The 14828-nt window shown below is 48.6% G+C and overlaps 3 protein-coding genes across 3 annotated transcripts; 2 read left to right on the top strand and 1 right to left on the bottom strand.

Moving 5' to 3' along the window:
* Positions 1-3389: 3389 nt before the first annotated feature.
* Positions 3390-5243, top strand: LHYA1_G004849 (uncharacterized protein; the record flags this gene model as incomplete). The annotated part of the gene is made up of 2 exons (XM_031149803.1): positions 3390-3870; positions 3934-5243. 2 exons carry the CDS (start codon positions 3390-3392, stop codon positions 5241-5243), a joined length of 1791 nt encoding a protein of 596 aa, XP_031005685.1.
* A 1729-nt stretch (positions 5244-6972) lies between these two features.
* Positions 6973-8605, top strand: LHYA1_G004848 (uncharacterized protein; the record flags this gene model as incomplete). Its single annotated transcript, XM_031149802.1, has 3 exons — positions 6973-7702; positions 7789-7846; positions 7900-8605. The coding sequence occupies 3 exons, from the start codon at positions 6973-6975 to the stop codon at positions 8603-8605; spliced, it is 1494 nt and encodes a 497-aa protein (XP_031005684.1).
* Positions 8606-10053: 1448 nt separating this feature from the next.
* On the bottom strand, positions 10054-11728 carry ANXA1_0 (Annexin; the record flags this gene model as incomplete). The annotated part of the gene is made up of 3 exons (XM_031149801.1): positions 10054-10326; positions 10404-11413; positions 11482-11728. The coding sequence occupies 3 exons, from the start codon at positions 11726-11728 to the stop codon at positions 10054-10056; spliced, it is 1530 nt and encodes a 509-aa protein (XP_031005692.1).
* Positions 11729-14828: the final 3100 nt, after the last annotated feature.

Genomic DNA, 14828 nt, shown 5'->3' with positions numbered 1-14828 from the left:
TATATATTATTTATCCGTTATAGACTATTAAAAGGTTTATAAAGGAGATTAGAGAGCTTCCTAAGCCTATCTTAAGAAGTAATACTTTAGGAACCAGCTTCTTTAATAATATGATTTACTTTATATTGAATTAGTATTTTAATAGCATAATCAAATCCGTATAAGAGGATAATGGAAGGACCTATAGGGACCTATAGTGAATCCTACCTATTAGGTTTAGGTTGACGTAAATTGGGTATGGTTAGTACTGCACTCTGTTTCGTACTAATACAGTACAATTATTGATTGTCCTGGCCCTAAAAAGAATAACGTAGGAGAAGAGCACAGACCGGTCTGGAGACGTCTCTTCTCCATGCCAAGGAAATGCTCTGCCAAACTAGCCTCCGTAGTACCCCAATCATGTTTCGCGATTGCTGTCCCGGAAGGCCCCTCCGATCACCCCGCTGCTGATTGGGTGGAGCTGGCCCTCCGGTCGAGGGCTGCTCGGGGCCATCCTCCTCCCCTTGAGGGCAAGTAGGAGGAGGGGCTGCGCTGATCCGTACCTAGGGACGTCACTGTTCTTTCAACCACCTATATATATAGCACCTTCCTGCGCACATCTACCCATCCATCCTGCCTTTGTCCAAAAATTGACGCCTGGATCTTCTATCTAGATGCAGCACACGCGACGTGATGGAGGACTACGTGGCGACGCTTCTACATCGGTTTGCATGTTGGAATATATCGATCGAAGGTTTTGACACCGGGGATGTCGTGAGGGATATCACGAGGCAGATCTTGCTTTCCTAGGTGTCAGTGTGGCCCATGGGAAGAGACTGCAACAAGAGATCCTAGCTGCCTGGCATCCTTGGACTCCGTCCTGCTCATCATCACCAAACCCGAGTACGCAGCCCCTTTCTTTCCCACGGTCGATAGAGACTCGGTTCATCATGCATAGTCGATCTGTCAAGAGAAGATATCGACGGCACCCTCGAGCCGATAGGAACGATTATCAAAGAAGGTGGTCGAGCTCTAGCGACATGAATATCGAACGGTCAGCAGCTGTGATGACATGGACGGTCGGCAGCCAAAAGCAGGTCTACGCTTATGTGGAGTGAACTGCAGGTGCGCCAATCTGGACTCTTTTCACCGCCATTGTCTTATCGGCCGCCAAGAACGAAGCACTCAGTACAGTAACAGATCATATGTCGATCCAAAACTAAAACTTACTCCGTACATTATCGGTGGAAGTTCCGCCTCCGTGAGATCGGGCCAAAGTGGAAGGTCCGCTTCAACTACACTACCAACGGCTAATACGCCGCACCCAAAATGACGTCAATCCAAGCCAGGACAGTTCCAAGACAAGGAGGTAATGGGTAATGGGTAATGGAGTCGGGAGAGGATGTCGTCACGGGTCCACCAGGTCTGTCTCCTAGGTCGTTCCGCATCTGACAAGTTCACTGTACAGTACGACTCTAGGACTACCAAGCAGTCTAGCCACTCAATCTCTGTTAGTTAATCTTGCCGGTACGCCTAGGGATGTCCCAACTGTCATCTCGAACTCCATTGCAAAACAACCCCCAAGCGATTTTATATGTATACTAAGTTGTCCTTATGAACTCCCTGAGCTAGCGCTCGAGACAAGAGACAAACCTCGAAAATTCCCAGTATCCTCATCTAATGTACGTACTTGAATTTCAAACAATATAATAGCATTGAGCAGATTGGTAGCAAAAAACAAAGCTGTTCCTTTAACTCCCCCCTACTGAAGTGTCCTTATATACGCTCTATATTTTCTTCCGGTGATCTGTCGCGATTGCATTCCGCATTGCACAATGAGACCATATCTTCCAGCCCTTCTACCTCACTCAAAAGACCAGCGTGTTGCGTCCGCAACAATGTATTGGCCGCTTGTGCCATCCGTATATCTTCCTGTAGCTGATTCTCTCTCCCTTTCTTCTTCGCCCTGCACTTGAAAGCCGCCACCTTGTTATTTTCGAGGAACCGTTTACGCTTTCTCGCTTTCTCTTCTGCGGTCGGCTGTTTGCGCTGTCGGTACCTTTTCCGGACTTTGTCTGGGTTCTTGGGGCTGCGGGGGATAGATGAGGGACCATTGGTGATGGCCAATCCTGTTGCTGATGAGGATGATGTTGATGTTGCGGGGCAAGAGGGGGGAGATTGCGTATTGTTACTGATTGTACCAAGTTCTGCTGTACCGAATTCTGTTGCTATCGCGACGGGGTTTGGCAATAAGCAGATGCCATTGCTGAAGTTTTGTCAGAATAATAAACCTATAGTCGTAGCTGGTGATGGTGAGATTTACGATGCTAATTGCGGTAATTGATATAGCAGGTGCAAGTCAAGGTCCGCTGGAACAACATTATACTCGGCTGCTTGTTCTTGTTGTGAAGGATGGTCCAGTGCGATGGTGAAGTCTTCGAAGGCTTGATCGAAGACATTATCCTCGTATTTATCTCCAAAACAAAACTCCGGTGGGTAGCTGACGGGCTCTGGATCAGAACAAGGGGAGAGCGAGGTTGTGATTAGGGTTGAGGAAGTGATGTTGTCCTTGGAGGCGTCTGCAAATCGGAAGTCGAGTGGGTCATCCACGAACTCTATATCAGAACATACGGAGAAGGGAGCTGTGGTAGCGGTCAAAGAAAGGCTCATTGTCTCGGTATATGTATTGTAACCTTGATTCCATGAGATGGCTTCTCTAGCAGAATGTTTATTACTAACCTTGAGGCAGCATCCGATATTTAATATAAGGGGTAGCACCGATGATAGCATAGCGTCCGAGTTTCCCTAATTATCTTGACTATAACAAATAGCACTATAGGATTATGGTAATTGCTTGCACTAGATTTTAGTTTGATCTTGTCAAAGTCGAAACCGCTGGGGAGGGCACATTCAGCAACCCTATCTTGGCCAAGATCTGCTCACGATGCCGTGCGGCCCAAGACCAGTGCTCGATCTCATAATCAATCGATGATCATCGGCGAATCAAAGTGTAAAGTAACGGACACTTGCATCCCGAATCAATGTCGATTGGAACGCTTGTCAACAATTACTCCGTATGGACATTGCGTGAATGCCATGCTACAGTACAGTAACGTCATAGCAAGGGTTCTAAAGCCCCACCTTTAGACCCTGCAGATCTGCCATCAAGGAAACTCCTAATGGAAACTCCTAATATGATTCTGATCATCGTAGCTCTGATATCCATCTAGCGTCTAGCATCGAGCCTACGTCTTAAAGCCGATCGGGGACGACCCCGATGCCGAAGGTTTCGAGAGATCTAGCAGCTGATCATAGCGTGATTCATATACTAACCTTTAATGGAAAGGATCTATTTTCCAATCAGTATTAGAGTAATTGTTACGACTGCACTGCACTGCACTACACATATCATGGCATATTTCGCCCAAGCCGACTTGCAATCGCATGAACAGAACGAGAAGGCGCATAAACTCCTACGCGTCGCACCTCAAGATAGTCCAGCATCGCCGTACCTCCGGCCCGGTGCATCCAACGTGCTGTCGCGCTCGCCAATACTGGTACTAAGTACGCTAGATTCCGCTCAGAACCCATGCATCACGATCTGGGAAGGGAAAGCGGGCTTCACCCAAGGTATTGGGCAGTCCAACATGGTCATAAGAGCTATTGTGAAAAGTAAGCATGACCTAGTGGTCGAGGAGTTATTAGGTTCCGAAGCAGTGGGAGAGGTCGTGCGGGATAGTGGGCCTAGGAAAATGGTCAGCATGCTTGGAATTGATCTTAAAGCACGTACAAGAGTGAAGCTGTACGGTCAATTAGTATCTGGTGCTCAAGCTGAGGTTGAGAACGGTACTAGCGAGGTCCTGCTCGTTATACGTGTGGAGAGAAGTTTCGGTCAGTTCACTCCCTCTCTCTCCCCCTCCCTATATTTGCCATGGAATTTGCTAACGTGGTTAGTCTCTCGTCTGGAATCGTTTAGCCCGAAGCAAATGTTGCCAAACATTTTGTTGCCTTGGCTTGTATCACACTCGCTACCTTTGATATCCGATATTGTCGACATCTTTGCAAGAGCAGAGGTACTTTTTATATCATCTTCGAATCATGATCCCTACTTGGATATTGACCAGCGAAGTGGCCCGCCAGGTTTCGTACACCTTGATACAAACGACGAGAATGGCTGTAGACTAGTCTACCCCGAGTACTCTGGCGTTCGATTATACCAAACCTTAGACGGCGGAGGCAGGATCCCCACAGCTGCACTACTTGTCCCGGACTTCCGTACTGGCAATGCCGTCTTCATCAGAGGAAGAAAGGAAGTACTAACGCGTGAGGATGCAATCCGAACCCTACCGCGGAGTAATACTGCGGTCAAGATCAATGTTGAGTCTATACGGTATATTGAGAACAGCTTGACATTCCGTGCCGTGCGAGATTTCCGGGCCACAAACGCACATGGCATTTCTTCTGTTGCAAAGGCGCTCCACGATAAACCCCAGAGGAAGCAGACTTGTGCAAGACTGGTTGACAAGCAGCTATTAACGCCGACAATCGCTCGATTCGGCTTTCAGATCATCGATGTTGGGAAGACGAGCCGATGGGAGTCAGGTCAATATGTTACGCTAGATTTCGAGACGCTACTTCGCCCTCACCTGAGCAGTGAGGCCAAAGTCTCCGATAATACCTATGCTCGGAAGTGGACAATCTCCTCAGGGGCGGGCGAATTTTTAGGATACAATCGACTTGAAATTACCATTCGCAAAGTCGGTATCGTCACAAACTATTTGTTTAGTCAGGATGCAGAGATTGGGCTCGGCCTTCCCCTTCTAGGTTTCGGCGGCGAGTTTATCTTCCAGCAGAAAGCTCGAGAGACGATAGGGATTGTAGCTGGGGGCGTGGGAATAACGCCATTGCTAGCCCAGACCGGCCGTCTCCATCTATCTCGGGTGCAGGTGTATTGGACCGTGAAAGCTGAGGACCTTGGCCTGGTCGTGGATTCATTCGAGAGAGCACCGGGCTTATGTGACTGCACACGGCTATTCGTAACCGGGGAGATCGATGATAAGGGTGCTCAAAATTTGGCCAAGATTAATGCTACAGATTCCATGGTAGAAACGCGTAGGATGGCGTACGATGATTTCCAACTGAGCTCTGAGAGTCCAGACAATGCTATCAAAAAGTGGTACGTGTGTACCGGAGCGGCTCTCCGAAAGACGTTATTAGAGTGGTTAAATGATCGGAATGTGATTTTCGAAACATTCAACTATTGAAGAACGATAAGACCCTGAATGGACCCTGAGATTTTATTTGTGACGACCCCGTTTTCCTAGATCTCTTTTCTAAGGTTCGACGCAGGCGGTTGGAGAGGTAGCTAGCACTGGTGAGCACCTGCTGTGCATACGATTCTCATTGCCAGAGTTGAGGAAGATAGCTTGTGCTGGTACTGTAAGTTCGAATTCTGCGGCTGCCAACCCATCATGCTAAAGATAACAGCGTGGCCAGGAGGATGATGGATTTGCAAGTAGCAACGGCAACCTCGAAAGCGACTGCGACTCGATCTCGGATTCCTAGGGCCTGACAGTTCACGCGCGGCTCCGGTCAGTGGCAGATGGGATTGTGCATGGGCGGGTGCTTAGGGATGGGATTTCTAGACCCATGGGTCGGGTCTTAATTCTTGAGTCTTTCATTTTCTATACTTCGTAGGTATAGACATTAGGCGATTAGGTGCTTTGATATACGGAAGGTCGCGGGACGGCGGGAGAGTGGTAGGCGAGGTAGGGTAGGGTGGAAGATCCTCATTTAACTTACTCCACTGTAGTTGTGTAGACTAATCAGATAGCAGATGGCCCCCTTAGCAGCTAAGCGAGAGTGCCATGCCAAAGTATAATCCATCTTATCAGTTTCATCACCGCTTGCTTCTCCACCCAACCCCCCCCCTTAATCACTCTTCGCAATGAATGCCCCTGAACACCCTATCATATGTGGACGATAGCCCTGCCTTGGTACTTGGTACAAGCAAAGGAAACGCCTGGCCTAGACCATTGCCGCCTGCAACGCTACCGACTTCGAATAGATGGGGTGCACGACCACGACCACGACCACGGCTTCACCACGAGCCTGCAAATACCAAAGTACTGAAGTAAATTACTCGGTATCACCCGTTGACATGTTATCTCTAATTTCGGGGGAGGAGACGCTGGGTGCCGCTCCTTCGACTTCCCCCGACGAGCGGGTGCATAGTCTCAACGGTCGGCTTGGCATTGTTTCCACGAATCGGGGATTGAGGCTTTACTTGAAGGACTATCTTGAAAGTAAGATTTTACAAAGCGGGAGATAGGGGAGTTATCAAGAGTACAGTACAGCCTCCTGGCTTGAGGCTCTCTTTATCAGTTGATCGTTCCACCATTTCCTGGTTTCCGGCTTTGCGAGTTGTTATTACTATTTGTCCGAGAGTGTGTCAGCTAAAGACATGGAAAGAATCTGTTTGCGGGATGATGGTGTTGTGTTTTCATAAATTAAGATTCCGACCCCACGGGTCCGGGGCTTGAGCCCGAGCGATGGGCCGTTGGCCGACAGAACAGCTGGACTGTGCTGTACTGTGCTGCAGCTACCCCCGGCGTGAAACATTAGCATGACGACGTCGAGGCCCTGAATTTAAACAAAACGTCCACTTGGATCGGAAAAAATCCTAAATTTGTCTGTACCCTCGTGGTCGCAAACTAATCAGGCTAGCGCTCTACATTATTCTCCTTGACGTTCTTCCTTATTATACTTGCATCTTCCTGATGCTTTTTGTCTTTTGCGTCCATCAGCCTTGGGCTATTATTTTCTATCCAGCTGCGGTTTTATCCCCTTTTTCACACGCTCTTTTACAAGCTTTGTCACACGCTCTTTTTTTACACACTCTTTAACGCGCTCTTTCACGCGCTCTCTCACACGCTCTTTCACACGCTCTTCCAATTTTACTTCGCCAATTTATTCGTTTGACTGATAGCAAATATGACTATGTCTATTACGAGCCTTTTTCGATTTCTATTCTTTGCCCCGCTTATTTCAGCGGCCTTTGTGCACCCGGGTCTTATGGTTAACAGCAATGATATCAGCCGAATCAAGACGAAGCTTGCTGCGAAATTAGACCCATGGACTGGTTCATACTCTGTTCTTACTGGTATGACATACGCCCAAAGCACGTATACGAATGGAGCTGTCAGTAATCTCACCCGCGCCACGAATACGGACCTTCTCTGGCACGACGCAGCTGCCGCGTTTGCCCTTGCGCTGCGCTGGAAGCTTGAAGGAGACGACGAGTATGCGGCCGCTGCAGCCAAGATTCTAACGGCTTGGGGAACAACGCTCGAGAGCCTAGGAACTGATAGTGACCAGTTCCTCACTGCCGGTCTACAAGGATTCGAGATGGCGAATGCCGGTGAGCTCCTACGCGACTATGCCCCATTTGTCGCCAATGGCCAGAAGGAATTCAACGATATGATGGTCAACGTGTTCCTGGCGCAGAATATCCAATTTATCAAGCATAAGGACTGGTCGGAGGGTGTTCACAATCACTACTTTGCAAGCTGGGAGCTCTGCAATATGGCATCTGCCATTGCTATTGCCGTTCTGACTGATGATCAAGATACGTTCGACTTCGTCGTTGACTACTGGCACACCGGGGATGGGAACGGCGCCATTTCACTTGCCATTTCAGATATTGTCGAAGAGCCAGGGACCGGTAAGCCACTGGGTCAAGGCCAGGAGTCGGGTCGTGATCAAGGCCATGCATCATTGGATCCAGATGGGCACGCTTCCATTGCACAGGTGGCCTGGAATCAGGGACTGATCTTTATGCCGATAGTGACTATCGTATGCTCCGCGGGTATGTGCTCTCAAACCCATATTGTTAACTTGACCTAACTCGTTATGACTCAGCGCGGAATATTTTGCACGCTATAATCTGGGGAATGATGTTCCTTTTGTGCCGTACGCAAACGTTATCTGTAACTACACCGAGGCTAGCAACTCCTCGCGCGGTGCATTCAGACCAAATTGGGAATTGCTTTACAGCCATTACGGTCAGATTCTGGGAATGGATGTTCCGTGGGTCAAAGCGTACCTCAACTTCAGTCTTCCATTATACCCTGGCAGCCCTGGCTACGAGGGCGGACTTGGATCTTGGGGAGAGGGCTCTGGCCATTACGACTCGCTAGGCTGGGGCTCGCTACTTCATCACTTGGATGATGAAGATGTGGCGGCAGCTAAAAACGGTTCCACTGTCGCTGCCTCCAACTCTACTTCTTCAGCCTCTACGAGTTCGAATAGCACTGCTCTCTACAGTTCTTCTACCGCTACCTCTAGCTCTGCTTCTTCAGTCTCTAAGAGTATAGCCTCGAATGGCACTGCTCTGTACAGTTCCGCTGCCGTTGCCGCTGCCGCTGCCTCTAGCTCTGCTTCTTCAGTCCTCACGAGCACAGCTTTGAGTAGCACTGCTCCGTCCAGCACAGGCGCCACATATTCCGCGGCCGCCGTGCCCACAACTCTACAGACCTCTCGAATCTCCAGCCCTATCCCGACAGCATTCAGCGCCCAGCCCACTGAACCTGCTGGTGAGGATTACGATGACTGCGAGTGGGTATAGGGGTACATTACAACACACCTACACACTGAATACAAAACCACCCTCAGTGTAAATGTGACACAAGCGCGTATTGTGCAGGGACAACACAAGCGCGATTTCTAGGCCAGGAGCTGATTTATAGTTCCTTCGTTGTATAAATATAAATATAAATATAACAATCTATGTACAAGAGTGTGTATGTAGAATTGATGATGATCTGAGACCGTCGAAGCGTCGTATTCATACGATGCAATGCACTCTGATCCTGTATTTGGCACTTGCGTGTTTATTATTCTTATTGGGCTTCAAATTTAGACAAATCCCCGCCGTCGGCGTGTTTATAATGGGGAAGGACTGAACCCAAAACACATAGAGCCGTGGGAGCCAAGGGCTAGAGAGGTTGGCAGAAGTGAGTGTATTTGCAACTGAAGTGTGGTGGCCAGTAGCTACGCGAGGCTATATATATATAAACCCAGTCACATGCCTAGTCACCTGACCCTCCTATCCAAACACCACGTCTCATCCCTACCACAATAATCTCTGGAAACGCCAACGGCGGTAGTTTAGAATCCACATAGATATCAGTGATAAGCTAATTACAACAAAGGGGCCAATGAAAGGCACGATAGCCATCGACGACTGATGAACCGAAAACTTCAAGTCGCCTTGCTCTCCAACCAACGATTATACTTATTATCGGCGCGTGCTGGGGCCTCAAAAGTCGGTCCTTACCTAGATACTACTTCGCTCGCTTCGCTCACAGTCGGGAGAAGCGGATGTCCTAGGTACCGATTAGAAGCAATCTGATAAGTAAACCGTCGTCTCTATTAAGTGCGGCGGCTTGACCTAGAGACTAAAAGAGAGGCCAGATCAAGTGGGAGGAAGGGCTAGTATTAAGCTTCTCCAAGAACAAGAATACTAAGCTATAGAGGGAAGAGGGAAAGGACCCCCTTTTTACAGTAATTCATACGTCTTATAATGACTTATCTATTAATATAAATTACTATAAGTAATGCCTGACGTTCTTTTTATGAATTAGGGGGGTGGATCTCGTGATCCACGCACGTGATTTTGCTGAGCGGAGGAGGTTGCATTTCTAGGTGTAGAAAAGGTTCTAGCTAAGGTTGCAACGATGTCAGTGGGGCTAAGGCTTGTGATATACGTGACATATATCCCAATAATATATAAGCATTAAAATAATTAAACACTTTTAGAAATACGTCCAAGAAAGATAAGCTAAAGCTTCTTCTTTAGATGAATACTATAATTTGTAACTTAGGGGTTCCAAACCTGTTTGCAGCCTGCCTACATAATCCCTAGTGAAGACGAGACGCTTTACTTGCTTTGAATCTCCTAAATTTCTTACCTATCCCTTGACATGGCATGGTGAGTTACAAACTCGCTCGCTCGCGTAGATAACTACCAGAATTTAATGTCGCGGGAGAAAGCCAAGCACTACACTCACCACGTTAAGGCCCACACAATATCTCGCAAAATTGTCCCCACTCCCCTCTCGTGCCCTCCACTACTGCCTTCTGCATATCAACCTCATACCGCTTCCTATATTCCCTCTTGACCGCCTCTATATACGGACGATCCCAGTGACAGCGCACTAATCTACTAATAAGGAGATCCGTGCGAAGGCTATTAGATGTAGAGAAGGATAGGGCGTTGTGTATGAGTATTGCGTCGCGGACAGGCTTGTTGATTACGCCGTTGAGGATATGTGCTAGAACTCCGCCCTAGATAAAATTTATTAATTACTACAGTTTAAAGATAAAGGAAGGAAAGGAGGAAAGAAGGGAGGGAGGGCATATACTACTAAATTCCCACTCTTCTTGAACATCTCCCTCGCAAAGTTGGGCGGATAAGTCGCCTCATATAACTTTAATACCTCCCTAAGATGACTATCACTCCTTACGACCACAATACTAATCATTATACTCTCATCCCCCTTCTCACTTGTAACCGCGTTATATAAATCCCTCGTATCATCCTCAACTAGCACTCTATTAAGAGGATACTCCGGCCCCTCCTCCCCTCTCTTCTCTTCCACCCCTAGTAATACCGCCTTTTTAAAATTGCCATCCGGTAGCTCCATATCTATACACTTCGTCAAACTGTCGCTATATTTCTTATCCGAAAATGCATCCTTAATCTCTCTAATTTCCCGATTCGTACGTCCCATAAGAGATTCGACAAGGAGTTCTCGCCGGCGTTTCTCGTCTTGGAACCCGAAATTCGCCCAGTATGCTTCGCTCTCCCATCTTCCCAGAGAAGTGACATATGCAATCTTACCAAACGCAGTATCAGTGCCGAGTCTCATCTTGATGTGTTTGGCAAGGTTGACTCCTTTACGTTCCGACCCCGCTTTCGCAATTTTCGTGTATTCGATCCGGAGATCCAAGACTCGCTCGTGTGAAAGACCGGGAAGGATGGCAATGATCAGAGATTTGATGTCAGCTGGGTTTTGCCCCTTCAGGGCTTGCGCGATAGCAACTGCGGCTCCCTCCGCATCGTGAAATCTGGGTCTGCGTTGATGGTCCTCAAGCCTGATTCCGTCTCGTCGATCTCCCCCCAACATGCTCCGGACCAGTCTCTTTGTTTTGATTGCGCGGATCGCCATCATCCAACGTGCCCGCGCAACACCAGCCGCCGATGTCGTTTGATCATGTTCACCTTCAACGTCCACATCCGAGTCGAAGTCCTCATTTCGGGAGCCCTCGAAAGCCGTGTTGGCCTTGTCTGAGAAGCCATCATTTGAATCCTCGTTTTCTTGGTCAACTGATCGAGGTAGTGAGAACAAAGAGAATCGTTCCAGATGCAGTCCTATGTGGCTGTGTAGTGACCTTGCAGTCTCTAGCTGTAACGAGCATATTGGACAGCATCTGTCTGACTATGGTAATGTCGTTTCAGCAGCATGAATGAACGAGGATCGCAGTGTCTCGTCATTACAATCAACGTGATCTTTGTGCAAGTGCTCGCGATATTCGTCGAGGTAGGTAGAAATATGAGCTGGATGCTCCGGACAACGCCATATCCTTCGATGAGAATTCTCGTGTTGAATCCAGTCCTGACGGCTGTCATACAGCTGATCGGGATTCCGGCAGTCGTCGTACGTACAGACGTAAGGGCGCAGGTCATGGATAAGGTGAGCCCTATATGAATGCTTAGAGCTGTCTTATTTATGACTATTTTTAGGGTTTCTTACTTCCATGCTTTTTCGGCAAGAATTTCTGTCGGGCACAATGTGAAGCAATAAGGACATTCGAAAAACTTCTCGCCTGAATCCCATTTCGGGGCGGCAGGAAAATCCACAACTTCTTTGCCCGGCTTCCACATTGAAGGAGCATACTCCGAGACCGAGACGATCGACCGATCATCCCGATCGACCAGCTGTGGTATGTTCAAACGGCTAGCGGTCGTGACAGAGTCCGCAATAACCATCCCCGGAATTACAAGCATGTCACCTTGCTTTTGTAGATCTACTATGATTGGAGTTGCCTGTTGCCTAGTTTCGATGTTTAGTGTGAAGGATTTGGTGTGCTGAGCGAGCTTGTCTCGATGCTGCTTCCAATACGCAAACTGTTGCCTGCGGCGCCCATTTGCGCGAGCTGTGCGACGAACAAGAACTGACTCGGTACCATTTGAAACTTCATTCTGATACTGCGAGAGGACCGTCCGAATTGGTTCCCACACGTGGTTGGCATCATCTTTTCCATCCATATCCTCTGAAGGTTCGACGGTCTCATGTTCTTCTAGTGCCCTCGACTTTCGATATTGTAAAAAGAGGGAACTGATGTGATCATAATCGAAACCTTCGACGGCGCGCAGCAGGTCAATTCCGCTATCTTGATCAAATTGTTGATGGCGCAGCGCTTTTGACGACCCGAGTCTGGAAGATGGATTGCGGATCCTGGTCGAGACCTTGAAAAGCCGATCAATAGTGTCTCTGACGCTGTCCAGTAGTAGGTCTATATCAGACTCCTGCTCCTCGCCGGCTTCGTCCTCCGGATTGTCTTCTAGAAAATCACCGAACGGCCTGGGCGCGGAATCATCTTGCCCCTCGTCCGTCGACTTGCCAGACTCGCCAGCACAATACTCGAGAACTAATAAACCCATCATCAGCAGAGTGAACTGTGTAGTCTAGGTGATGCACAACCTTCAGTCAACGAGTTGTTCAGATCCTTCATGAATCTACGAATCGTGGACTCCAGTCTTTCTGCCTCCCTGAGACGATAATCCAGAGAGCCATGGCCCGATACAAAGAGACCCAGGTTCACGGCCCAAAGTTCAAAACGGTCTGCTTCAGCCGCAAATAGCCCCTTGGGCCACTCCTCAGTAGTGCTGTTCTCAGCCGGTTTGTCGATATTCTTGACCCGCTTCAGAAGCGTAGTTGTCTCAATGCCTGCTTCGGCCAGAGTTGGCGGTTTTGATGCAGCTTCCATGGCTGCGGTATGCCATTGCCCAGGACGTCCAAAGCTTCATGGAAGAAAATTTGGGTCTAGGAAGTTTGGGTCTCGAGAGCTGAGGGAGCTCATGCATGGTGCATCCGATCAATATCAGTACCGTCAAACGCCTCAGTAAGCCCAATCACGACCGTCCACGTTCGTCTGACATTGCGCCGAACCCTGCAGCACCTCCAGCCTCCCGGCTATTTCAGTATCTCCGTATCAATTTCACTGAAAGGGCATTAGTGGTTTAATAACCGCACTCAAAATGCAGTATTGACGCTCTCTAGTGATGCGCTCTAAGTAGGTATGTCTGGAATCGAAGTCGCCGGCCTCGTGCTTGGAGCTCTGCCCATCCTTTTCGCTGCCGTTGATTTTTCTAAGGATGGCTTCATCAGGGCCGGGTTAGCCTTCCAAAAGCGCAAAAACGTGGAGAAGCTAGCTCGTGCGCTCCTCCTACAACAGCAAACCCTCGAGGAAACCGTCAAGTCAGTCATTCTCGCCAGCGGGTGCGAGGATGTATGGCGTCTGGACGATGACCCATATGGGTATCTGAACGATGAAAGCGTTCGAGAGGAAGTTCTGGACTACTTGGGGTCAAAGAATGATGTTGCATTTACTGGAGCCCTGGAGCAGAGCAGTCAGATTGTTAAAAATATTGCGAAGAATATCACAGGTCTTGTGCCTGCCTTCAGAGTCTGTTCTGCCAACAGTCATGCAAAAGCCCCCCGGGTGACCAAATGCTGACTATGGCGATAGGGTGCGCCGGATGATTTGCTGGCGGTCATCAATGCCAATCGAGATGCGGATGGCATGCGGTTGGACCTTATTCCACGAGTCAAGCTGGCTTTCGGTATGAATGATCTCAAGAATGCGGTGAAACAACTCGATGACACGGCTGGTGCGCTGGATCGTTTCACGAGGATCTTAGTATCGAATCGTCGAATGGTCGAAGACAAATCGTCCAACAGGGCTATCAAACTCGCCAAAGCTCTTCGCCATGTTCGCAAATTTACCGGCATCCTGTCCCTGGCCATCTTTCAGGGTTGGAGAGCTGGGTGTCATAGCAAGCACGAGGCGAGATTGTTTCTAGAAGATCGAGTCGACATGGCCCCAGAAATACTGAAGCAGATTGGAAAAGATAGCGCTGTGCCTATCCTCGCTTTCCAGCTCACCTTAGCGGCAGGCATCAACCAAGAGCAGAAGCTGTGGCATGAGACCGTGGTGCAAGTATTCGAGGACGATTCGGATGATCACTCAAAACCTCCCATGGCCAGCCAGAACTCCGGATCGCCTCAGGTAAGATTCGCTACCACTAAATCGGCATCATCACTTGTGAAGTCTGAAATTCATTCTGTCGGTGACATCTGCGGCGCAATAGAAGAGGCCAAATGCAACAAGCGACAAATTTCGTTTGTTCTTGTCGGAGACCAGCAAATGGGAACAATATCTACAGACAATAAGACAATAATTCAGTGCCAAGAAACCGGCACGATGACGCTGAAAGCTCTTCTCTCGACCCAGAAGACACGTCGTCAAGGTCCTATTCTCCCGTGGAAATTTCGGATGCTACTCGCACTTCGACTTGCTTCAAATCTCCTCCAACTCTTACAAACACAGTGGCTGCAGAACACCTGGTCGAAAGATGTGGTATATTTCCACTTCCAGCCGACCAATAGTGGCGCCCAAGATCACCTGCAACTCGACCTCGGCCGACCGTTTGTATCTCTTACATTCGACGACAACACCGAGAGTACGAAACCTGGGCGAAGTGTAGAACCGAAGATAACACT

The sequence above is a fragment of the Lachnellula hyalina genome (assembly GCF_007821495.1).
Source record: "Lachnellula hyalina strain CBS 185.66 chromosome Unknown contig00059, whole genome shotgun sequence".
In the NCBI taxonomy this organism is placed as follows: domain Eukaryota; kingdom Fungi; phylum Ascomycota; class Leotiomycetes; order Helotiales; family Lachnaceae; genus Lachnellula; species Lachnellula hyalina.
This window is presented reverse-complemented; position numbering and strand designations above follow the sequence as displayed.